Raw genomic sequence first — 25,743 nt, 5'->3', positions numbered from 1 at the left:
TCTAATTCTGCACGAAAAACACAAATAATACTGGCCCTCTCGGAGCATTCTGAACAGGTCGGTCCTGCAAAATATGAGATATCTCAAAGCATACGCACTCCCGCCGCTCTGGGATCGGTCAAGCTCCAGGATCCTCTGTTTTTCTACCTTATAGATTTAATATTTTTTAAATTGTTATAGGAAAAAAATCGAGATAATAATGAACTCTATTTTTTTTATGGGTAATAACGATGGAAGCTAAAATTGACAATGAATAAAAATGTTGATTGCAAAATCAACTTATGAAGGTTTTTAAGGAATAGGACTTGTATAAATAAAAATGAAGTATATCACAATATCCCAACCCAACTCAAGTCCATGCAAAATTTAAGAATATAAATTGAAAAATATAGACAATAGAAGATAGAACAGAGCAACCATGACATGTCTGACAAGTTGAGTAATCCAGGAACAACAAACTGAAAAATGGAACTTACAATCAATGAAAAGAAACAAAATAATTCATGCAATAAACAGTAATAAAGCAATTAGATTGAAAATAATAAAAAGGGGCTGACAATCGGAAATAAAGCCTTGCTTCCACAGAAAGTATAGGAACAGTAAATAATGACGGAGAAACTCTAAAAGAAATCTTACAATCAACGACGCATCAGCATTTAATTTAATCTTACAATAAACATACAATCAACGGCTCATTGAGAGCTGACCTTGTTATACGCACAAATGGGATATGTTCAATTTTGTATACATCTTGTTCTTGGGTGCGTAGAAGTAGTTCAGGTGAAGTGTTCTCTACTAATAGCTCTTGAAGACTCCGTACCTTTTGCAGCTCGGGAAGAGCGAGTAGGTTTAAACACCCATCAATCTGGAGGTGACTGAGTATAGGCATAGCTCCCTCATTTATGTCCAGTTAAATGCCTCAACTGTCGAAGCTCCAGTTTTTCGAGTTTAAGAAACCCTCCAGTTGAACATATCAGCTTTGTTCCCACATATGATCCACCACGTAACCGAAGTATCCTAAGGTTCTGCAGCTTCTCAAATATGGGCATTGGATCTTCCTCAAGGCCTGATATATGGAGGGTCAATTTAGTGAGGTTTGTTGGGAACATCTCAACACTTGGAACCAAGGTAATCCTAGAATGTTCGAGGTTTGTCCACCTTCCATGGAGAAGTAGACTTTGTATTGTCTCATGACAAGGTAAGCCTCTTGTACCACCATTCCCAAATGGAAGCAAGACATAATAGGAACGGTTCCTAAACACGTCAATTCCCATTTTAATACTAAGGGAGACCAACTCCGTTGTCCTTGTCAGCACACCTTTGAGAGTTTCCCACTCTTCATCTCTATCTGTCTTCCTCCCATAGTAAATCCCTAACGTACGCAACTTTTTGGTACTACACCCTAATCTAGGAACTTCTTCCTGTTCCACACTTTTTAATGTTTGTAGATTTGTAAGTTGATCCCATTTTAATGCGAAACATATATCAGGACCATATATATGTCTTAGAGTTGGGATTACCACATCAGAACAATATCTATATCCGTGTGATCCCTTCAAATCAATGGTTTCAAGGTTATTGAAGAATAATAGTGCAATATTTCCCAAATTATTGCAGTATCTAAAACCCAAGTACCTCAAGTGTATCAAATCCTTCGGCCACTCTTGTAACGCCACCTAAATTTAAATTAAAAGTACAACTTAGACTTAGTCCAATTAATTTCCTATATACCGTCCAAATTTTTATAATATGCCTTCAGCCCAATCTAATTAATTAATTTTCTAAAGCCCATATTTCCTTAATTAAATTTCAGCCCACAACTATCTTCCTGCTTAAATCACTTAAAACCTCTTCACGCCTCATTATCATTTCACGCCTCCTGTGTGTGCTTATTCCTTTGTATGCGCCTCTACAGGGAAAACCTTTCCTTTTTATAAATATCTGATATATTCCTTCCTTCTCTGTTCTCACATCAACCCACCCTTTCGCCTATTCTGTGAAAATAATCATAAACCATATTATCTCTCTATGTTCTATGTTTTAAGAATAATTATTTTTGTACCCGCGCTACAGTACCCGCACTGTACCCGCGCTACAGTAACGTGCTACAGTACCCGAACTTAAAAAAATAATGTGTTATGGTCTCCACTAATTATATTGTGTCCACTAATTATTATTCTAAAAATATATTATATAGTCTCAATTAATTATTATTCTAAAATCCCAGCAGTACTCTTTCTCTATGGTCCCCACTAATTATATAGTTCTCCTTTCAAAGTCCCGGCACTAATTCCGCATCAATCTTTCTCTAACAAAAATAGTTGATCTCATAAAAATAAATACTTCAATGCATAGATATAAATACTTTATGTGTCTAAATATTAATGCTTTCTGTGTCATATATAAAAAATACTTATATATTTATACCTTCGTAGATGTAAATACTTAGAAGATAAAATATTAGCACTTAAAAAAGTAAGATGTTAATACTTTGATGCGTAACTTGTTATGATAATCTCTTTTCGAGTTCCCCAATCATTTCCGCATCAACTTTCCTTTAATAAACATAGTTGACCTCATAGGTATAAATACTTCAGTGTATAAGTATAAATACTTTCAATATTTAGATATTAATACTTTCAGTGTCATATGTAAAAAATACTTGCAAAGGTATAAATACTTGTATGGCGAGATATAAACACTTGCGTGACGACGAGCCTGAAAGTACGTCATCATGGATCTCATTTGGAAGAGAAAATTGCATAAATATTAATACTTTAAAAAAAATTCAAATTGTGGAGTTTTTGTAGTTCTCATAGGAAGTTATATTTATACATTTAATTTTCGGTGGTTCCCGGGTACTGTAGCGCGAGTACTGTGCGGGTACTGTAGCGTGGGTACAGTGCGGGTATTATAGCGCGGGTATTGTTATCTTGGTGCTATATAATCCACACAATAAAAAATTGTTCATATCATAAGTATAAATACTTCTGTACATATGTATAAATACTTCCGTTCATAGGTATTAATACTTAGGAATTTTTTTTAGAATTGTGCAGTTAAATTTTAATATTTAATTTTTGGTGGTCCCCCCTGCGGGTACAGTGCGGGTACTGTAGCGCGGGCACTATTATCAGCTCCTATGTTTTAAAGCCTCTTCAATCCGCTGTTGTTGTATCTCCTTCTTTTCTAGGTATATATAATGTGTTTTATCTGTTAATTAGCATATACGGTAGTTTTTAATTTCTACAAAATATTCATAGCAGGAATTATCGGTATCGGGATCGGGATCGGTCCCGGCCGATACCGATACGGGATCGGGGTATCAGATCGGTATCGGCTCAGAATCGGAGTTTTTTTTTTCATTTTCTTTATAATTTGCTATGTGAGGATCGGCTCAGAATCGGATCGGGGTAGGCCGATACTGATACGTATCGACCGATTCGTATCGGTATCGGCCTATATTTCCTACTATGAAAATATCTCAATTATTATGTTTCTATTCACATGTATTTCATCCTTAAAATTTTTGTCATTACGTTACTGTAATATATCATATCCATTAGTTATTTACTCTTTTGCATTTTATTCATAATCAATTTAATATTATATCAACTTTTCACTTATCAAATATAGTCTCTGTTATATCCTAAGCATACAAAAGTATTTTATAGTTAATTATGATTTTATAATTTCGTATCTATCTTCTTTAAAATTATCCAGATTTTGGTTATTAATTTAATTTCTAATTTAGTATTTCAGTAAATTTAAATTTATTATCAATTATTTGTAAATGACTAAACAGTAAGAAATTTATTAATTAGAAACTACATTAATTAAACTTTGAATTAAATAAATTAGGTTCGAGAATAGAGATTGAGGAATGTGACGAACGTGAAGAGTATGCTTGAGGAACCTACGAAATTCAAGGTGTGGTGTATTTCCTAGATAGTTGTTAAATTACTTTACCATTTTGGTTAAATTATTTTATAGTTATGTGATGAATGGTGCATTTGGAAATCTAATGAAAGATGCCATGATTGTTATTGAAATGGATTTTTGAAATGAACGTGATATATGTGAATAGAAAAGGCTAGAATACGATCAGTGAACATGGGCCGATATGTTTTGCATATTGGGATGTATACATTGGGTCCGGTGTTCGACTAGACCCCTCGTTAACGTGATTGTAGGCAAAAACGGTCTTGTCACGGGTCAAAACTTAGCGGAAAGCTGGATGCACCGCCTAATGAGACAGTCAAGACCTAGCGAAAGCTGGATGCACCGCCTAGTTAGACAACCAAGACTTAGCGGAAAGCTGGATGCACCGCTTAGTCAGACAAAAGAAATGTGAATTAAAAAGAAAAATAGATGTTTTTGATTAAATAACTAAGTTGGTGCATCATTGGATAGATTTCATTAATTGAACTTGAATGAGAAATTTACATTTAATATCTAAAGTGAATTTCACAAAGATCCGGGCTGGAACTAAAAATCCGCACAGAGAGTTTCATTCAAGCTCTCATTCGTACCACTTTATTTATGTGGATTCCAGGTGATGAAGGCAACGTGGCTAGGCGAGGTGAGGAGTAAAGCAGGAATGCAAAGCGAGGATAACTTTTATATTGCCACTTAGTTTGCTTATTTTGTTTGTTTGAATACATATAATGAACATGGCTATGAGACATTTATATATTAGCCGTGTTCATTTATGTCCTTTGTATCAATAAAATATTTGTGTGATTTATATATAAATTTGTGGCAGTATATGTATATTTTTATTTTTTTGATGATGTGTGTAGTATACTCACGTCTTACGTATAAATACATAGCGGGTTGTCACAGGATATGACAACTCTGTACCAAAATTGTATACATGCTCAATGGTTAACACTCTAAGTAGTCTAAAGCCACTAAAATTTGGTTTGTCATACCAACTATATTTCCATGAATATAGCCCAAAACAGAGTAAAGAATGAGTGGTTTCTGAATTGGCATCCCTCGTACGAGTGCAAAATTGCAGGGCCACACGGCATGGGTTTCTAGCAGCGAGCTGGTTAACATCTTATGAATTTGAGAATAAGGTAAAGAAGTTCTTGTCCTTTGCTTCGTGGATAGCCAAGTCCCGTAGAAGATCGTGCATTTTGTAGTATTTGCAGTCGCCGTTCCAATATTTTTCTGTGACTTGAATCAAGTACCTGCAAAAAGATAAGAAAAATATTGTTTTATAAAATGATCGTGCAGTTGCTATCTTAGTAATTCACACTTTCCAAAATATATTCTTGTCGATCGGTTATGTATAGGGGTGCACAAAAAATTCGAGATTCGTGATTCGATTCGAGTTCGATTCAAAAAAGTTCGAAAAAAATTCGATTCGAAAGTAATTCGGTTCGAAATTAATTCAAACCAGTTCGATTCGAAATTAATTAATTTCGAATTCAAACCAGGGCAGGTTCGATTCGATAGGTTCGCGAATTTTTTTTTGGTTCGATTCATTTGCAGCCAGTTCTGATAATAGCTCGAACAGGGGAATTAAAAGGAGGGATAAGATTAAGAGCAGTGATAAATCTTTGGGGACGGGAAAGGAAATAAGAGGTAGAAGAAATTGAAATTCGGATTTTCTATCTCCGTGAAAAACTTACACTTTGTCATGCGAGTTGCTACATCGTCATTACAATAAGAAAGGCATGTGGGTTCATGCTGTCAGAGACTTGTTATATATTCTTATAAAGCATCAAGATGTGCAAAACCTTTCTAGAGGATTGTCTGTTTACAGTGAGTCTGGCTTGAAATAAGGGATTCACAATTTTTTGAAAGCGGAAAGGATACAACTTGATTTGATGTACATGTTTTACCACAAACAATCCCCACCTCTCTACCCCACCTCTCTACCCCACCTCTCTACCTCACGAGTGAGTATCCTCTGAGATATCTCAACTTTTGCGTGACCGACGTGTCCGGTGCCTATTCGGGGTGATGTACGGGTCAGTATTTTATGTGCGTTGAGATTCGTGCAGAACTCTTTAAACGGTTGGGATTTTCCATAAAATCACACAAAGTTTGAGATATCTCAGAGGAAACGAATTCCTACCTCACCACCTGTTTCTCCCCTTCCCACTTCTTTACTGCGCATCCCCCCCACGATTCCGACTCCACCATTTTTTTTTAGTATTCTTTTTCTCAATTTTGTACTCATTTTCATTTTGAAATCCAGACTCTATGCCGCTTTATTTGTTTGTTTTGGCTCCTTCTCTCCTTCTCTCCTTCTCTCCTTTTCAATCAATGATTTTGCAGTCAGTTTTGAACTAATTTCTCTCAATTTCGAACTAATTTCGAATCAAATCGAACTAGTTCGAATTATACCGAACCAAATTCGAACTCGCATTTTAGATTTGAAATAGATTCAATTTCGAACTGGGTTCGGTTCGAAATAATTTCGAATTCGAATTCGAACCAGGACAGATTCGATTCGGTTCGGTTCGTTTGCAGCCCTAGTTATGTAGATCTACTATTACATTTCCTGTTTGGATGGAGTATAGAGAAAGAGGGTACGAAAGAAAATAAATAATTGAAACTTCTTAAATTGTTCTTATTTGAGCGAAATTAATAGATGAGAAGATATAATGGAGGTTACTCTTTGTTTTCGTTCATTTTTATTTCATTTTTATTTCATTTGATAAGAAGGTAATAACTTTGCATATATTATTCAGAATGGTAAAAATGTGATTTGGGTCGAAGTTTTTCGTGGACGAGATTTATTTTGTAATTTTTATTGGGAAAAATTTATTGCTAATCAATGAGTCTTTAGTCTTTACTGTGTCCGTCAGATATTGGTATTGTCAATATAATTTTACATGTTGTATCTTAGAGTTCTATTGCTATGGTGTAGTGCTAATTTTTAGTCTCTTGACATTTTTGGCATCATGTAGTGTGTATGTGTGGGGGGTACCAAATATGTAAATACTCTCTCTCTCCCCTCAAGTTTTTTGTTTTATTTTTGCTGCATGTGGTATATATACTTGTATGACAGTGATATTTCATGAGTTGGGGTTGTATGTGGGATTGTATCTAGGAATTTCAATATTGCATGTAGTTGATTGCATATTATTTCTTATGTAATTGCATTAGCATGACTTGATTTTACTTTCTTCTTAGTTACCTGAAGAATTGTTCTATACTTCTATGCATGTTTATTTCTTTTTATGAGTCTGCATCACCTCTGGTCCCCAAGTAGCAAATGGTGGTGGCTGGTTTCCTTTGGTTAGTTCTTTGCCTTGTGTGTTACACTGTATGTTAGAAAGTGACCCATGAACTATTTTTAATGTGTTCACTGCAGCCCCTCAACTTCCATATTTGTTCATTAATTCTTCTCAGCTCTAGAGTTGATTTCGCCTGATTTAAATGTGCAATTGCATTTTTGTTTGTTTGTTTGTTTGTTTGTTTGTTGATTAATTTATTGTGTAGACTCTAACTCCAAGGTTTGATGTATTTAAGGAGAGACTTTGATGTAATTACAAATTTATGCTTTAGCAGATAATGTACCAGTAATCCAGTAGATCAACTGTTGTCTGTACTGCTAGCTGGATATTGATTATTTCTAATGTGGGGGTTCAAAGTTATCAAATATGTTCAATTTTGCAATATTTCTCACACATATATTAGAAAGCAGTATTGTATCTTCAATCTGTTAATTAGTGTTTGTTTTATACCAACTAATAGGTACAGCACATTTGTAGCTTTTGTTCAGACAACTATAAGCGTGTGATAGGATTTATAATCTAATGCATGTAATTAATATCTTGCTTTTGCAAAACTAGTTCCAGTTATCACTTTTTTGTGTACAAACACTACTAGGGTTGCAAACGAATCGAACCAAATCAAACTTATCCTAGTTTGAGTTTGAATAAGATTTGAACCATACTGGTTTGATTTTTTCAGAACGAACTTCAATTGAATGAATTAATTGCAATTTTTTTCAAATCAAATTGAAATCAATCAAATCACAAACTAGGAATTTTTTTGACAACCACAAGTAGTTTATGCATTAGTCTTTACGTAGAACAAAATTTACGCGGTTTTCTTTTATATATCTTTTACCTTTCATGAATTCACACTGATAAATTATGGGCTATCCCAAAATTTCCTCATCTTTTACGTTGCTCGATTGATTAAAATCACGGCATAGACCTAGTCAAATGAAACTTATTTCCATTGTTAATTTGTTACGTTGCTAAAGTATTTTCCTATTATAAATTACCATTATATTGATAATTTTGAGCTCTCATATAAGTTTGGTTCTTGCATTATTAAAAGTTGATAGTTGAAATCATTAGTTGCATTATTTGAGATTCGAATCTAAAAAAAAAAAATTCTCATATAACTTCACAAGTAGTTTACAAATTTTAAGAATCTCAAAATACCTATCTTAAAATTTATAAACTACTTTTGATATTATTAGACAATATAGCATTTTAACCCTACTTTATAATTGTTAAAAAATTTGAAACTTTTAGGTCCAAGTTTTCCAAACGGCTGATTTATTTGGGGGGCATGACTTCTCCTATACTGGGCTGAAATATTTCGGAGCAAGGCCCAATGTCCCCATCCGCAACTTGCACAAAGCTCCGACTTTGTCCAGTCTCTTTTTATGTTTGACAAGAATCTTTCGTCACTACTGCTGAGAAAACGATTGAAGGCTAAACCATCCCATCAGAACATGACAAGTCGCAACAAATTCTGAATCTCCAGCTGTATTGTATGAAATTTCTGGTTGTCCAGATAATTAATATAAATTTTCTGAGTCTTTGTATATTCAATGTGAATTTCCAGATGGTTTTTAGTAATTTATATAAATTTTCTAAGTCTCTACACATTTTTTGTGGATTTTCTGCACATCTCTTGAAATTTATATGAATATTAAAAACAGAGGGGCCCTTTCTGTGATTTTCAAGTCTTTTAGAGCTCTTGTGCAAGTTTTAAATCCATCAGGGGAACTCTCTTGAGTTCTTCAGACTCATAGGGTTCTTTCTGCAAAATAGTTTCTTTACAGGCCTTCCGAAGTTCATCATGAAGTTTTCTGGGTTTTTCTTCATTTCTCTGGGCTTCTTCGTTTTGGGCTGCTTCATGACTTCAACCCAGTTTATACCTTTCTTTTCTAGGCCTGTTTTTCGGTCCTTCCAAAATAAAAAAAAAAATCTCCATTTTGCTGACCAGAGGAGTTATCCTGTGCCTCGTCATTACGATTGCGCCATGTTTCATGGTTCTTTTGGGTTTGTTTTATTAGCGGGTTCCATTCGAATTAGGGTTAAGACCCGGTTAGGACTTCCGATCCTGTCAGAGATTTTCCGGCAACGACAAATTTGTGTCCTGGTGGTCAGCATTGTCATGATTTATGGAATTTGTTGTTACTGTCACCGCTCTCGTCTTGGCCAGAAAGCCACCCTCCTCCGGAGTCTGGACTACGCTTGACCTTAGTTCAACGAATAAAGTTTGTAAAATTTATATATGTTTTGATTTATCCTGATCGATAAATCCCTTGTTTAATTAATAAAAGTTCGTAAAAGTTAGTAATAATAAGGCCATTTTTATAGAATGACCTCATTTTAGCAAAACGATTGAACAAATGCTTTCACCAGTGCCTTTGAGATTGGGAGTACCAGACTCCAGCTACTTTGGTTGTGACTTATGAGTGAAGAGAGCATAAGCCCAGCCCCTCATTTGTGGATGAAGAAGACATAAGTCCTCAGCCCCTTGTTTCCCTAGGAATCTCAAACTAAGAATAAGAAAATTCAGAAAAATGCCGAGATATACAACTATACAAACAAAATATATTTGAAAGCCATAAATGGAAATTATGCACATGGGTACAAAAATATATTGGATTTAAGGAGAGCTAAGGGATTTGGATCCCGTGCTCAGATAAATGGGTGGAGAGCTACAACACTTCAACCCCGATTTGATCTACAAACGAGAATAGCCAGAGTAGGTGAGAGAAAAGATGAAGAAACCGATGATGGTTTCAGCCCTTAATCGAATCCAATATAATCAAAATAAAGTTAAAAAATATTTTATTATTATTATTTTTCTTATTTCCTGTAATTTGAGTCTTATTGTTTTTGTAGTTGATATTTATCAGAAAGGAGAAAACATCCATGTATCATGTATGAGTGATTTATGTGAACTTTTATTTGGGCTCGGAGCTTGTCTTCTTATATTGATTTTATTATATTTTATTGGGGTTCTTTGATCCATCCTTTTTTATATCGAAGTATTATGTAAGAGCACATCACACCCTAGCTTTGCTCTATGTTTGTTTGTGAAGAGTAATAACTTGGAGAATTAGGCAATTAATACCTTTCAATTTAACTTGTATGAATGATGTTTACCTTAACTTGTCAAAAAAAAAATATTGGTGAAGGAAGAATAAACCAAATATAATGTTTCAAAAATATTGAAGTAAAGCACAACAACCCAACCCAATCCAAATCCATGCAAAATATATATAAGAGTACAATTACAATTAAACAATTGCAAAACAGACGATAGAAAATTAGACCTAGCAATCATGGAAAAAAATGAAACTTACAATCATGAGACTCGAAATTGAACTGTCCGATTCTACGCAGAAATAAATAATAGATCATTCTTTCTGTAGTCTCATTTTATTGTTTGTCGTCATTTGTCTTAATTACTCCTGCGCAATATAATTAATCCAGTATTAATAGTAGATCAATTACAATGAGAAGAATAGAAAAGCATTGACAATCGAAAGTAAAGACATACAGCAATGCAAAGTACATGAATAGCAAATCAAGACGAGATCTCACCTTATACGCACAGATGGAATATGCTCAATTTTGTGTAAATCTTTTTCTTGCATAGATTCATGTAGCTCACGTGAGGGCCAAATTACTAATAGCTCTTGAAGTGTCCGCACATTTTGTAGCTTGGGAAGTGTGTGTAGCTCATTACAATCATTAATTACGATGTGAGTAAGGATGGGCATAGCTCTCTCTTTTATGTCCCAATGACAGAGATTCGGAAGCATTACAAGCTTCAATTTTTCGAGGTTAGGAAAACCTCCGGTTGAACAGATCATCTCAGTTCCCACATATGAGTCAGAATCTAAATGAAGTATCCTGAGGCTCTGCAATCTCTCTAATATGGGCATTACATCTTCCTCAAGCCCAGATAATTGGAGCGTCAATTTGGTGAGGTTTGTTGGGAACATCTCAACACTTAGAACACATATATTTCTTACCCAAATTCCATCAAGATGTAGTTTTTGTATCTTTTCATGACAAGGTAAGTCTATTGTACCACCAAATGGTAGCAACCCAGTTGTTGTAATACCAAGGTAGACCAACTGTTTTGTCTTGCTCAGCACACCCTTGAGGTTTGCCCACTCTTTTAGAGCCATTTCATTAGTTAGACCAAACTGGTAGGAAATCCCTAATGTACGTAGGTTGATACAACATCCTAATTTGGCAACTTCTCTTTGTAGTACAACATCCTTAACTGTTTGTAAATTCGTATGGTGATCCCATTTTAGTGGTAAACATCGTCTAATATATATGCTACCATATACATGTCTTAGGGTTGGGATTATGATATCGGACCAATTTTTAGTTACTTGTTTAGGCAATAATTCCGAATCCTTTAAATCAAGGGTTTCTAAATTATAGAAGAAAATCTTCTTAAATATTTCTTGTGGAATAGTACACTTTCTTAAACCCAAATACCTCAAGTGTACCAAGTTGTTCGGCCACTGTCTCTGTTCCAATTTGCTCATATCAACTTTCTCCAAAGTCAACACTCTAAGTAGTCTAAAGCCACTATAATCTAGTAGTTTAAAGCCACTATCATTAGAATCAAAGCAAAGTAACGTACGAGTGTTTTTCGAATAAACGCCATCTTTTGTAAGAGTACAAAACTGCAGTGCCGCACGACGAGGCTTTCTAGCAGCTAGCTGGTTAACACCTTGTGCATTTGAGAATACGGTGAAGAAGTTCTCCTCCTTGGCTACATGGATAGCCAGGTCCCGTAAAAGACCATGCATACTACAATATTTGCAGTAGCCGTTCCAAGATTTTTTAGTGACTTCAATTAAGCACCTGCAACAGTATTATCCAAACAAAATTGATATCCAAGAAAAGGAATATATTGTTTTTATGAATATGTAGGTATTTCTTTATACATAATAAGATGAAAAAAAAAAGTGATGGATAATTGGTTACAGGAGGGGGGAGTCAGACTTTTAGATTATGGAGATCAAACATAAATGGGGGGTCAAGCATAAAATTTTAATAAAAAAAATGTTACTCGGCTATATATATATATTATGTTGCATTATAAATTAATTTGTGCTCACTGTGAAGCAATTAAGAATAACTTGTCCTCTTTATTTAAGGTTCATATATAGACTTCACTAATACTTCACATGCTATTAATTGAGTTAGGCTAATATGACACTAGTGTTATTTCAAACTAAATAACACCACATCTTAAACCGTTAGATCTGCTTTAATATTCGTACAAAATGAAGTGCTTGATCAGTAAAAGCGGATATTACGAATATTAAAGCAGATCTAACGGTTTAAGATGTGGTGTTATTTAGTTTGAAATAACACTAGTGTCGTATTAGCCTAACTCCTATTAATTTGTTATTCAGACAGCGATAGAAAAATACGTTTTAATAAGCACTGTACAATAAGCTGTCGATCGTTAATTACACTCCGTGCCTTTACCTGGCATCTCGTACGTAATTATGCACTCCTAATAGCTAATGTAAATTTTTGGTAAAATTTAGCACACATGTGACAGCGCCAAAGAAAACTGGTTAATTTTCCGAAAATTATATTAAAACATACGTGATTTACATTAAACTGACTAAACTTGACTTGTAACAAGTTGTAATCCCCAAAAATAAATATAGAGCCTGTATGCACTTGTTTTCATTTTTTTTTTTCTAAAATAAAAATATCTGTCATGTATATTTTTACTTGTAACTTACTAAATTGATTTTTAATTTAATTTAATTGGTACAGTCGATCGGTTATGTATTTTTAGATCTACTATTACATTTGGTTGGAAAGGAGGGTATAGGAAGAGGGGCAAGAAGAGACACAAAGAAAACAGAATAAATTGTTTTTATTTGTTTCAAAATATGACAGATGAGTAAGTTAGTGGAGATTCTTCTTAAATTTGTCCTGACTATAACATCCTAAAGCTTTCGTTTTGTTATTCTTCAAATTAGTGTAACGGATGAACCACAATACACTACTACAGAAATGGTCATTGTACACTGCACATCGTACATGGATTTGACAATTTTATATAAAAACCGTGTACAAAATAGGTTTTTTTGAAAGTCCAAAATAACTGTGGGATTTCTACACGAATATTTATTAAAGAATCAGTGTAGAAAGCCTTGAGAGAGCTACACGGACATTTATTAGGAATTGTACACGGATTATTGTTTAAATAACAGTGTAGAAAACCTCGAGAGAGCTACACGGCTATTTATTAAAGAACCGTGTAGAAAGGTAGACATTGTACACGGATTGTTGTTTAAATAACAGTGTATAAATCCTTGAGAGAGCTACACGGATATTTATTAAAGAACCGTGTAGAAAGGTAGGAATTGTACACTGCACATTGTTTAAATAACAGTGTAGAAAGCCTTGAGAGAGCTACACTGACGTTTAATAAAGAGCCGTGTAGAACGGTTTTTTTAGGGTTTTGGTTATATAAAAGGTCTTTTCCTTCCAGCGCCGTTTTGATCAATTAATACTCTCTCTCTCTTGCGGTCTGATTTCTGTGCACAAGGAGGCTGGATCTGAGATCTTTGAAGTTAATTTGTATTTCTCCTCTAAGGTTAGTCATGTATATATATATATTCCTCTAATTTCCTGTTAATTTGTATTTCTCATCTCTATCTTCCTCTAATATTACGAACAAACAACTAGTAATACAAAAGGGTCATCTATTCCATGATTTATATTAAGTTGATTTTATTGCAGGAAATCTATTACTCTCACATGCACTTGTTAGCCGTAAAATCACAAGAAAAGGGTGCCGAATTATCATCTCGGCACAAGGAAAAAAATGAGTGCCCAATTCTCGTCTCGGCACAAGGAAAAAAAATTGATACTTTTCTAATAATATAAGTTGATTTCCATGATTCTATCTTCCTCTAAATCTATTCCATGATTTAACTTAAGTTGATTTATATTACGGCTTTATATTTATATAAGTTGATTTATATAAATTGATTTATATCTTGGCACAATTCTAATAATATAAGTTGATTTATATCTCGGCACAATGGAGGAGCTACACGGATTTATATTATTTGAGTGCCCAATTCTCATCTCGGCACAAGAAAAAAAAAATGATATTTTTTCTCCAATTCTCATCTCATCTCGGCACAAGAAATAAAAAATTTATTTTATTTGCATATTGATTAAAAACTTGAACTTGTGAAAATTCTCGGGCCGAGATACTATTTCGGCACAACAAAATAAAATAATAATATAAGAGAACTACACGAATATTTAGCTAATAGAAAGAGGAATTGTACACGGCTGTTTATGTAATAATCCGCGTAGCTCGGTAATGGAGAGCGACACTGGCAAGGAATTGTACACGGGTATTTAATTAAACGTCCGTGTAGAAATAGTAATCATACACGGCTGTTTATATAATAATCCGTGTAGCTCGGTAAGGAATTGTACACGGCTGTTTACAAGGATTTCTACACCCTCACAGCGTACACGGCAGAAAATCCGTGTAGCTCCTCCATTTATGTCCGTGTGCAATCTCCTTTTTTGTAGTAGTGATATCAAATAAAAGAATGAAAAAAATGGTACGTTCATTTCCATTATTTCCTTTTCTTCTTTACCTCACTTTTTCTTCACTTGATCTGGACCAATCACAGATTGTTATTAGTTGCAGGGGCAGAAATTACTGCTTTACATTCCGCACTCGGTCGGGAAAAAGAATCAAAGGAAACATTTCATCCTTATCAATATATATTTTCTTCTTAATAATTGAAATAACTCAACTATAAATTAATTACCTCTAAGTCATAGGTGTTTAAATTTCTTTGTACAATTTAATTGCAATATTCCTCCTTTTTTCTCGTTGAATTTCAATTCTAATGTAGTTTTACAGTTGAACTATAAGCATATTATTGTAATTTTCAAGAAATAATTGTAAAATAAATATTTTTTTATTAACTTTATTGTAATTTTCAAGAGAGTCTGAACTGCCACCCGTCTTTGACTCCTGCATGCATACGGTGCCTTCGACATGATCCGTTACTATGTCAATATCAAGTTATCAAGCCTATAATTATGCTCATGACAACCATGCAGGTTGTATCTATTCTAGGAAGCATTGACAAACAAAAATTTCTATTTTTGTAATATTTTCCTAACAGACGGTTTTGTGCCCAGAAATCAATTTTTTTCAAGAATTTATAGCTCACCAGGGCTTTCTAGTTTTACCCACCTGACCACACTTATTATCTCGCCAAATAGCACAAAAATATAAATATATACAGATATCAATTATGAAGCTTCTTATTGTTTTAGCCTTTCTATTTACTGTTCATTCAGCAACTTCTTTAAGTTGCGCATTAAACTACAATATTTGTTATACAAACACAAGCTAACGTTTAAACCGGGTAGTGGTTGAATTTAGGATGAGTATTTTGAGAGGAATTAATTTGCTTTGGGTTTTGGCTATACAATTGTATGTTTGTAAAGTTGGTCTGAATATCATGAGACTAGACACCAGCTTTTGTAATTAAATTTCAGGACTCCTTTTGTACCTTAAAAAATAGAACTGAAAAGCTATGTACCTGTGCACTAGCTCTTCAAGGAATTCATCGGCTCTGTCCTCCATTGTTCCAGCTCCATCATTCGGTACAAATCCTTCAGCCAACCACATTCTTGTAACATGCTTTCCCAAAATCTTATGATTTGCAGGAAAAGAAGCAAAATAAAGAAAACATGGTTTGAGATAGTGAGGCAAGTCTTTGTAACTCAAGGCTAGAATCTTCATGCACTTCTCCCCATCTTTGTCATGCCAATCCATGGTGTCCTCCACCTTACTCCAAGCATAGTAGGTGCGATCTCGTGTTCTAAGGATACTGCCGAGCACAACCAATGCCAAGGGTAGCCCACCACATTTTTTCGTTAATCTTTTGGCGACTTCCAAGAGATGAGGGTAATTCTCAGGTTGCACATCTTCTTGAAATGTGTTTCTGAAGAGGAGAGCTAGACCCTCAGCATCACTTAGATAATGGAGTTTATATGGTTTTGTATTGCAATCTGCTGCTTTAGCAACATCGAGCGATCTGGTGGTAATTATCACGCGGCTCGCTTTGTTCACATCGGGTAATGCTAATTTCATTCTCTCCCAAAGTTCAATTGTCCACACATCATCTAGGACAATTAAGTACCTCTTGCATCCCAAGGAGCTCTTAAGTTTCTCTAGTATAACCTCGTCTGATACAGGTGGACTCTTATCTTTCATTTGAGGTTCAATTGAGTAAAGAATATCTCTCAAAAGATTATTCAAATTGAACTTTTGAGAAATAGACAGCCATGTGAGACAATCAAATTGCCCCTCCAGTTCCGCACTGTGATAACAAAAATGAATGTGTTATGTCGAGAAAAGAAGCAACAGAAAGAGAAAATTATATTGGGGATCTTTTCCATGATTGTCTGATTTATTATTTAGATTTTAAAGAAGATTTGTTGGACCAAACTTTGTACCAAATTTATATTCGTAAAGAACTAATAATATTATAATTAATTATGTGACTTATGTCTTTTGTGAATAAATGACATTGGAGCCATTCTTACAAATCTTGTAAAAGCTGTTAACCAAAACAGAGGCTAATTTTTTTGAAGCGTACATATTACGGTGATTAATTTATGAAATAAATTATCTGAATCTTATATTGTGTGTATTTTATTTTACGTGCTTGTTTGGAAATCATCACTACTTAATTTTCTCCATCCGCATAAACCACCATGCAAAGCCTTTTTATAATCCATTTTCATGAATTTATTTCATATAACTTTCTGTAGAACGAACAGGCTGGATTTTGTTCAACATTAAAAAATAAGTGTCAGGTTGTTCTACGTAATTGATTGTTAATAGTAATGAAGAATTCATGATAAAGTCTCACTATTCCTTACCTGATTTTTTTTTATTTAAGTGTCCCAGTACATTCCAATATCTTTTGAATGGTATTCTCAGGAATAGGGACAAGGGCTCGTGCCACTACACTGAACCCATGGATCTATTCCTTGCCGGATTAGATTGAAGAATTAAAGTATTTCATCTAAACAAATGATCAAATTTGGACAGTTTTAAAAATTAGACATTGGTTCCGGATTTTTTTTTTGAGAAATTAAACGGGGTCTAGCCCTCATTTTCATTAACCATAATCGGTTACATTGGTTGGGTTTCTGAGAAGAAACCCTGTGAAAACACAAGAAAAGAAATAATTGCGTGGAGGCAATGAAGACCCAAAAGGGCAAAAACGGAAAAGAAAGTAAAAAATGATGAAATTAAAAACAGTTTAGTTTTATGATTATCTAACTTCTCGCAGCATGTTTGTTCTGTCTTGGTGAGTATTTGTTGAAGCTTTCCATTGCTCTACTGCCTCTTGTACCAGCTGTTGCGTTTCTTTCGTCTCATTTCTGAAAATTCTGGTACAACGTTCTCTCCAAACCGTGAAGTTTGTTATAAGCAGCAACTCTCTATCCTTCCTTCTAACACTTGTTGCTGTTAACATAGCTATGTTATCTTGTCCTGGCGTGTAGCCACTTCCCTCTTGCAATACTCCTTCATAGATTGGCTTCGTTTGCCGGCACTCATTAAATAAATGCCTTGTTGTCTCATCGTTTTGCCAGCACATGTAACAGATCCCTGCTATGTTGTATCCTCTTACTTTCAAATTTTCAGTTGTCAGAATTTTATTGTGTATTAACAGCCAAGTGAAAACCTTGTATCTTGGTGGTGCCGTAAGCTTCCATATTGTCTGAACTTGTGATTTTATCCTCGGACCATCCTGCATTACAAAGTAAGCTGATTTGACTTTGAAAATGCCATTTTCTTTCATCTTCCATATCACACTATCTGCACCTTGATCTATGAATCGTTGCTCCCTTCTTTTTGTGCTGTATAGGTTGACTTCGGATAGCATCAGTTGGAGCTGTTGCACTGCTTCAATTGACAGTATCGGCCTAAACATTTGCACTGCACTGTTTGATTGCGTCGCTTGTTGCAAGGTCATAGCCGGTATCACAGTAAAGGTATATAGGATATCAAATTTATTTTTTAATACCCCTATTCCCCAATCTTGATCCCAAAAACGCACAGTATCTCCTCTTCCCTGTACTCTTAAGAAAAAGCACTGACAAAATTGTGTGATTTCTTTCAAATGTGCTCTGAACAGGTATGAGTTGTCCACTCCATTAGTGTTGTCTGTACAGTATAATGTTTGGAAGAGCCCCTTCCACAGCCTTTGTTCAGCCGATTGCCATTGCCAATGCCATTTGACTAGTAGTGCTTGATTGAAAGCCGATAATTCTATAATTCCTAAACCCCCTATCTTCTTTGGTTTACATATCATTTCCCAGTTTGCTAAGTGTATTTTCCTCTCAGTTTGTGTTGCCCCTTGCCACAAAAAATTCCTTCTTGTTTTTTCTAGTTCCTGTAATACCCATTTTGGCAAACTGAAAACCGACATGAAATAGATCGGTATGGCTGATAGCACAGAATTAATAAGTACTATTCTTCCGGCTATAGATAGTAGCTTGGAGGTCCAGCCGCTGAGCCTTGCATTGATCTTTTGTATAAGTGGAATGAAATCTTGTCTTTGCAGCCTTGAATCCGACAAAGGCAATCCGAGGTATTTGAATGGGAATGGGGTCTGTTTGCATCCCAAGTGTGCTGCTAGTTGTCTTGTCTCTTGCGGGTCTGTCCTTGTAGCAAGCAACTCTGATTTGTCCAGGTTTATTTTGAGGCCCGATACATCTCCAAATGCTATAAGTACAATTTTAAGAACTTGGAGTTGTTGTATGTCCGGCTTAATGAAGAACAGTGCATCGTCAGCGTAAAGGAGTGATGGTTGCATCCTTTCTATTGGCATCTGTATAGCTCCTATATTCATTAATTTTTGCATCCATCTCGGAATAAAATCCATCGCAATGATGAATAATAATGGAGATATCGGATCACCTTGGCGTACTCCTCTCTTTAATATGATTTTCCTTCCAATTAGGCCATTGATCATGATTTGTGACGAACCTTGGAGCACCAGGCGCATTATCCATGAGACCCATGCTTGTGGAAAGCCGAGATTGGTCATTACCTCTGATAAAAACCACCAACTAAGTGTGTCGAATGCCTTGTGCACGTCTGCTTTGAAGATGCCTAAGGGTATGTTATTTTCCTTTGCATAGTGTAGTATTTCTTGCGCGTAGATGAAACCTTCCGTAATTTGTCGACCTTTCATGAAACCGGTCTGTGATTGATGTAGTAGGTTATTCATGTGCCCTTGCACTCGATTGGCCAAGGTTTTAGATAGAATTCTTTGCATGGAATGTACTAAGCTTATCGGTCTAAAATCCCTTGGGTTCGTTGGGTTTTCTGTCTTTGGCAGCAAGGTCATGATTGAAGAGTTCAATGGGTATAAGGTGCAGTTTTGGTTCATAGCATATGTGAATGTTGCTGTGATATCTGGGATTAAGAGATCTATGAACCTTTTGTAGAATTCTCCACAGAACCCGTCGGGTCCAGGAGCTTTATTGTTGGGCCATGACATGATTGCTTCTCTTACTTCTTCTTCTGTTATTTTCCTTGCCAAGTTTGATAAATCTGTTCTCGTTGGATACAAATGTTCCCATTGTACCGTGCACTCTTGCTCATGGGTCGTGCCCATTAGTTGAATATAAAAATCTCTGAATACATCAGCCTTATCCCTTTGATCTGTGTATGTCTGTCCATCTATTTGTATTTTCCCAATGGTATTCCTTGTTTTTGAATTGGAGGCAAAAGCATGAAAATACCTTGTGTTTTGATCACCTTCCACTTCCCATTTCGTTTTTGCTCTTTGTTTCCACATATCCTCCTCCCACACTGCTAATTGAGTGAATCTCATTTTTATCAGTGCCTTGATATGTTTTTCTCTATCTGTGAGTGTTCTTGCTTCTTCTACTTGGTCTACCCAACCTATATATTGTCTACAAACTTCAAGTTGTCTTCTTACACTTCCCCCCTTCTCCTTTGCCCATGCTTGTAAGCCTTTCTGTAATTTTTGTAACTTATCATGCATCTCTTGAGGTGTTTGTGCTGTTGGCAGCTGTCGCCACTCATCGGTTACCCTCTCAGTGAAGCCTTGAATTTTGAACCAAAACATCTCAAATCTGAACACCTTTGATCTTTTGAAGTTTGTTAATGCTTCAATCATAACAGGGCAATGATCTGAATTGGTGTTTGGTAAGGTTCTTTGCTTTGTGTTGGGGAATTGTGAAATCCACTGTGTTGAGAATAAGAAGCGGTCTAACTTGGCCATTGCAGGTTGTTGTCGGGTATTAGACCAAGTGTACCGCCTTCCATTCATTCTAATGTCCTGCAGCTCTAGGTCTTGAATTAGATTTGTGAATGCCAGTGGCCATCGCCAATCTTGAGTGTTACTGTTTCGGTCCTGTGTGTCCATGGTTGTGTTGAAGTCGCCACAAAGGATCCATTGAATGTCTACATTTGGTTTTATCTCTTCTAGTTCTTGGAAAAAAGTTCTTCTTACTGTGGCACTAGTTGGGCCGTATACCCCTGTGAAGATGATGTGATGCTCCATCAAAGTGTCTTTGAATTCTATTGTTAAAGAGAAATTCTTTTGACACTCTGATATCTTCTGAAATCTCTGTTGCCTCCATGCGACTAAAATGCCTCCTCTTGTACCTTGTGCCGGTATGTATGAATATTTATCAAGTCTCCTGCCACATATTTCTTTTTTTAATCTTTCATCTATAGAAGCCAACTTTGTTTCTTGGAGACACAGTATGTCTGGTTTCTCAAGGTAGATGGTTTCTCGAATTGCCAATCTTTTGATCCTGTCATTAAGCCCCCTCACATTCCAACTAATCATTTTTATTTTTGTTTTATAATTCATAAAAACAAAATTTTCCTCCATCACTGATGGTATCTCCTTTTTTAATTAACCAGGAGGTCCCTGACCTGCTCTGCCATCTTCCCTTGTAGCTTAATTCCCGCCGCCATGGTTACTAGGTTCGCCTGCGTGTCTGAGAGCGGGTCATTGGTCTTGAAGTAGTTGAGCTGTGCTTGGTATGTCTTGGCCGCCTTTTTTGCACTTTCCTGTAGGATGGAGACGGTGCCTGGTTTACTTACCCTTCTTGCTCTTTCTTCAGGAGTGACATATGGCCCAGTGTTCTTTTGACTGAGTCTCGGACTTCTTCTTAGGACAGGGCTACAGAACTTTGGTGGTCCCGAAAAACCCGGTGGAGGTCCGTCCGTTTCACTCTCTGAGTCGGTGTGAATTTGGCCTTCACTTTCTGACTGGTTTTCTCCTTGCCTGTTTTGCGACTGGTATTCTCCTTGACATTCTATTTCTGCTGGAGGTGTGTTAATGTCCTCGCCAATTAATATTAATTCGTTCAGGCCGTATTCAGAGCCCAGATTTGGCCCGTTTACTTCTTTCCCCTCTGTGTTGTTTGCTTTCTCTAATTTCGATTGGGCCATGCCTCTTGGGCTTTGCTGTGGTGTTTGAGCCTCTCCTGTTAGTATTTCCTTAAGGCCCAATTTGAAGCCCAGTTGCTTCACTAGCATTTCTTTATCTCCTTGGAGGTCGATTTCAGTTTCTGTTCCCTTTTGACCTCTCTTTGCTAGCTGTATTTCTTGTACTTTGATCTTTTGTTCAGTGAATAGTACCTTAATTGCAGCAAAGTCTTGTAGCCACGTCTGGGTAGGTATAACGGGAATAAGCCTAATATTCTGCTCCTTCGTACCATTGCATTCAATGCTGGTGCCAATAAGCCAGTTTGCCCCTTTCACACGCCTGATGCAAACTGTCACCTCTGTAGCCTTGAGGTCTAGACTTCCAAATTCCCCTCCCTTAGATGCAATTACTGTTCTCTCCAGTTGTTCATGGGGCTCATCTCCTTCGTGTGTCTGTCTTTCCGTCCGGTTGTACTGTGTCACCGGGCCGGATTGTTGCCTAGAGTCATATGAATCTACTCGCTTCCCTCTCCTGGCTGCTCCTCTGAGTTGCTCTTCCCAGTACCGACCTTCATCTTCATCCCCTTCCTGATTTCGGTTTTCATCCATGTGCTCTTCATTGTGTGGTGGTTCGGATTCAAAGATAGAGTTGTGAATCCACCCTTCTAGCTCAACATCAACTGTTGTTCCTGAGGGGTCTTTTGTTGTTGAGAGTGTTGGTGGTACCTTGAATGGATGGTGTACGCCTACCAGAATTGTGAGATCTTCATAGTTGTCATTAACAAAGAGAGGCGCCATCCTCTCTAGTGAGCCAAAGCCCGACACGAGCTGTGCTATGTCTTCCCAATTCCAGTGTTGTATGGGGAGATTGTGAAGCTTGATGCGTGCCTTGTGCGTGGTGGGGTCATACACCATCCCTGTGTGTTGGGTCCAAGCCGCTAGTTGCACATGCACTCCCGGCATGACGGTAAACGCACAGATGTCTACGGCTTGTTTGCACATATCCACAGTTGGGAATATTGCAATAAAGTCTCCAGTTGTTGCCGGTATTTTAGAAACTCTTATGTTTCTGGGGTTGGCTGAGAAATGGTGTGCTAGTTTCCTAGTGAGGTTATGAGCCAGGTGCCTATCGTTTTGATTTGGTCCTGTCAGAACAACCGCTGAACGGTAGAGAAATTCTAAACCCGGTGCAAATCCCACTCTGGTTGGGAGAAAAACCTTCAAACCTTCAACTCTACTGTCATTGACGTATTTGGGATCATTCAAGGTCATGGTTTGCCAGTTTGCTAAGAGATCCATTTTCTCCTTTGTTTTTTCCTTCGCTTGTTCTCTCTTTGTTTCCCTTTGATGGTTTTGCTTTGTGTGGGTTTTGTATTCTGGTTTGGCTTTGTTATTCTCCTTTATAGGCCCCTGTTGAGCTTTTACTTCTCTGTCAACCTCCCTGTTGATGGTTGGTGTGTGTTGTTGTTTTTGACAGCTGCTTGCCGTGTGGCCTATAAGAGAACACTTAAGGCATTTAATTTTTCCCTTGCATTGAAAGCTTCTGTGCCCCTTTGCCAAGCATTTGAAGCAGCGTCCTTCTTTGAGAAGATTTTCTTTCCACTGTCTTAATTGCGGCATGGGTCTTTGCTTTGGTTGAGTGTTGTTCTTCTTTCTTTTGACAATTGTCCATCCCTCATCAAGAATGCGGTTTCTCCATGTATCCCTGTTGTCTTGTCTATTCACTTTCTGAACCTCACCATTAATGGTTTGTTCTTTTCTTACGCCAGCTCTGTCCTGGTCTCTAAGTTTGGTTTCCTGGTTTCCTCCCTTTTTAACTCCTTCTTTACCGATGGCCTTTGTCAGTGCCTCAGCGTAGGATGCTGATCTAAATGCCGCTATTTCTGCCTTGCGCTGGAGAATGCTCTTTTCCGTTGCCTTTCTGGTTGCCTCCTTGATTGCTATCTTCGCCGCCAGTGCGTTTGCTGTGTCTCTTTTGTCGCCTCCTTGGTGACCTTCTTGGTCGTCTCTTTTTTCGCCTCTCAATTTTTTTCCATCAATGGAAGCTTCATTAATGTTGGTTTGTGTTGGGGATGTAGGTTGCACTGTGTGGGGTTTTGGTTTCTGAATTCTTTGTAGTATGGTGGGGATGGTGTTAATGGAGTTTCCATTGATGTTTGGTTTGTTTTGGGTTTTCGCTGGTGCCGCTTGGGAATCGCCTGGTGCGTTTCTCATTGTCGCCTCCAACAAAAAAATTGGTTCCGGATTTAGCAATTTTGTTCTTATAGATTGTTCTACAAAAAATTACACAGCTTACAAAGAACCACCCTTTGCTCAAGTAACAAAACAAAGGATAACATATGAGTTTTAAAAAGCTTGACCTCTATCTTTCTATCTAAAAGAAAAAATAGGTTTAAAAGAGAGCACACGCACCTTTTGTAAATTTTTTGAGCCAAGGTGGTCTTGCCGAGGCCGCCAGTACCCAAAATTGATAGCACTGTGCTCCTTGAAATGTCTCTATCATACAGCTGGTTCATAATCATGCACTTGTCATCCTCAAGGCCAACAACTTGTGAATCGTCAACATCAGAAGGTTTTGCCGGCCTAAAAGCTGGCTGATCATTTTCTTCACTACCAGCACCAAGATCCGTAATTCCCAAGTTGATTCGCCTCTGGCAAATCACATTGAGATTCTTCATGATTTCTTTGAGCTCGCCACCCACCTTGAGAAATTTGTCTGCAACCGTCGACGAGCGGAAAGTTTTTGTACGTTTTTCTTCAATCTCAACCAGGTAGATATCTATCACATCCTCTATTTTGTGCGCCATGTCTCTGACCTGGTTCACCCACTCTTTTACCAAATTATCTCTGTTACGCTTGGAATCGGCATTTTTTAGAAAAGCTTGGATCAAGCGAAGGTCCTTTTGCATCTGCTCGATTTGCCCACGCACTTCCCGCAGTTCCCGAGCTTTCTCGAGCAGGTATATAGCAAGCTTTCCCAATATATAGGTCACAACTGCCTCCGCCATGTATTTCCTATTGTGGGAACTGTCTTGCTTTTTTATTATTATTATTTTATTTTTATTTTTTTGTGGTGGCGGTTGGGTGTTTAAACTGAATTAGCTCTGTTTGCAAGGATGACTAGTAGAGCAGCATGAGTGGTTATTTATAGAGAGCTTGGCTGAAGTTTAAATTAGCCAAACAATTGGTAGATTTTTAATTTTCAGTGGGAGGTGGTTGGGTCAAGCTTTGAGTAGTCTGGGATTTTGGATTGTTTGGATTTAGATTGTGCTGAATTTTGAATCGTCTAGCTCTTACTTCGTCTCAAGTTATGAGTCGGTGAGAATCTCGAGTTGACTCAGTTCAAATTTTTGAAACAGTGGTTTTCAAAAATTCTAAAAAAATAGTAAAAAAAATTCAAAAAAATATAAAATTTGGTCTCCAAGCACAATTAATTTAATATGGATATCAACTTGAACAGTTCGAATTAATATTTAAAACTTTGAAACTAGAGATATGAGCGCAAATTAAAACACACACTTTAATTTGCAAAGCATGGTAGCCTTACTCTATGCATAATATATATATCATATGTGTGTGTGTGTATATATATGAGTTGGATTATATATGCAAAGTTGTGAAATAAGATGCTTGTTTTATTTCACGTTCATATTTTTTACTTTTGAAAATTCAAAAAGTCGATCAGATCTGCTCAACATGTTCTACATATTAAAATGCATTAGGAGACCAAATTTTATTTTTTTTGAAAATTTATTACTAATTGTTTAGAATTTTTTAAAATCAATATTTTTAATGGTCCATAATCCACCCAAAAACAACAATTTTCTACCCATCTAAAAAAATAGTAAAAAAATCCCCAAAAATGTAAAATTTGGTATCCAAGCACATTTCAATATGTAAATCATGTTAAACGGTTCGGATCGACACTTCGGACTTTGAAAACAGAGATATGAGCGCGAAGTAAAACAAGCCTTCCTTCACAAC

At 36.4% G+C, this 25,743-nt stretch overlaps 2 protein-coding genes across 2 annotated transcripts; both read right to left on the bottom strand.

The window, feature by feature from the left end:
• Positions 1–896: 896 nt before the first annotated feature.
• LOC144560261 (putative disease resistance protein RF45) lies at positions 897–1,869 on the bottom strand. Its single transcript, XM_078309427.1, has 3 exons — positions 1,849–1,869; positions 1,521–1,676; positions 897–1,421 (listed from the first exon to the last, which is right to left on the bottom strand). Exons 1-3 carry the CDS (start codon positions 1,867–1,869, stop codon positions 897–899), a joined length of 702 nt encoding a protein of 233 aa, XP_078165553.1.
• A 3,196-nt stretch (positions 1,870–5,065) lies between these two features.
• LOC144560260 (disease resistance protein RPP13-like) lies at positions 5,066–24,767 on the bottom strand. The gene is made up of 4 exons (XM_078309425.1): positions 24,172–24,767; positions 15,866–16,648; positions 10,827–12,113; positions 5,066–5,198 (listed from the first exon to the last, which is right to left on the bottom strand). Exons 1-4 carry the CDS (start codon positions 24,765–24,767, stop codon positions 5,066–5,068), a joined length of 2,799 nt encoding a protein of 932 aa, XP_078165551.1.
• Between the last annotated feature and the right edge of the window lie 976 nt (positions 24,768–25,743).

Source organism: Carex rostrata, chromosome 10, assembly GCF_964058835.1.
Source record: "Carex rostrata chromosome 10, lpCarRost1.2, whole genome shotgun sequence".
Lineage (NCBI taxonomy): Eukaryota > Viridiplantae > Streptophyta > Magnoliopsida > Poales > Cyperaceae > Carex > Carex rostrata.
This window is presented reverse-complemented; position numbering and strand designations above follow the sequence as displayed.

Excerpts from the sequence above, each read along its gene's own strand:
- LOC144560261 (XM_078309427.1), bottom strand. The coding sequence starts at position 1,869 with ATGATAATGAGGCGTGAAGAG. Across the intron at positions 1,677-1,848 it reads TGATAATGAGGCGTGAAGAG|GTGGCGTTACAAGAGTGGCC; the intron begins GTTTTAAGTGAT and ends ATTTAAATTTAG. Across the intron at positions 1,422-1,520 it reads ATAGATATTGTTCTGATGTG|GAAGAAGTTCCTAGATTAGG; the intron begins GTAATCCCAACT and ends AGTGTGGAACAG.
- LOC144560260 (XM_078309425.1), bottom strand. The coding sequence starts at position 24,767 with ATGGCGGAGGCAGTTGTGACCTATATATTGGGAAAGCTTGCTATATAC. Across the intron at positions 12,114-15,865 it reads CTTGAAGAGCTAGTGCACAG|GTGCTTAATTGAAGTCACTA; the intron begins GTACATAGCTTT and ends ATACTGTTGCAG. Across the intron at positions 5,199-10,826 it reads ATTCCATCTGTGCGTATAAG|GTACTTGATTCAAGTCACAG; the intron begins GTGAGATCTCGT and ends ATCTTTTTGCAG.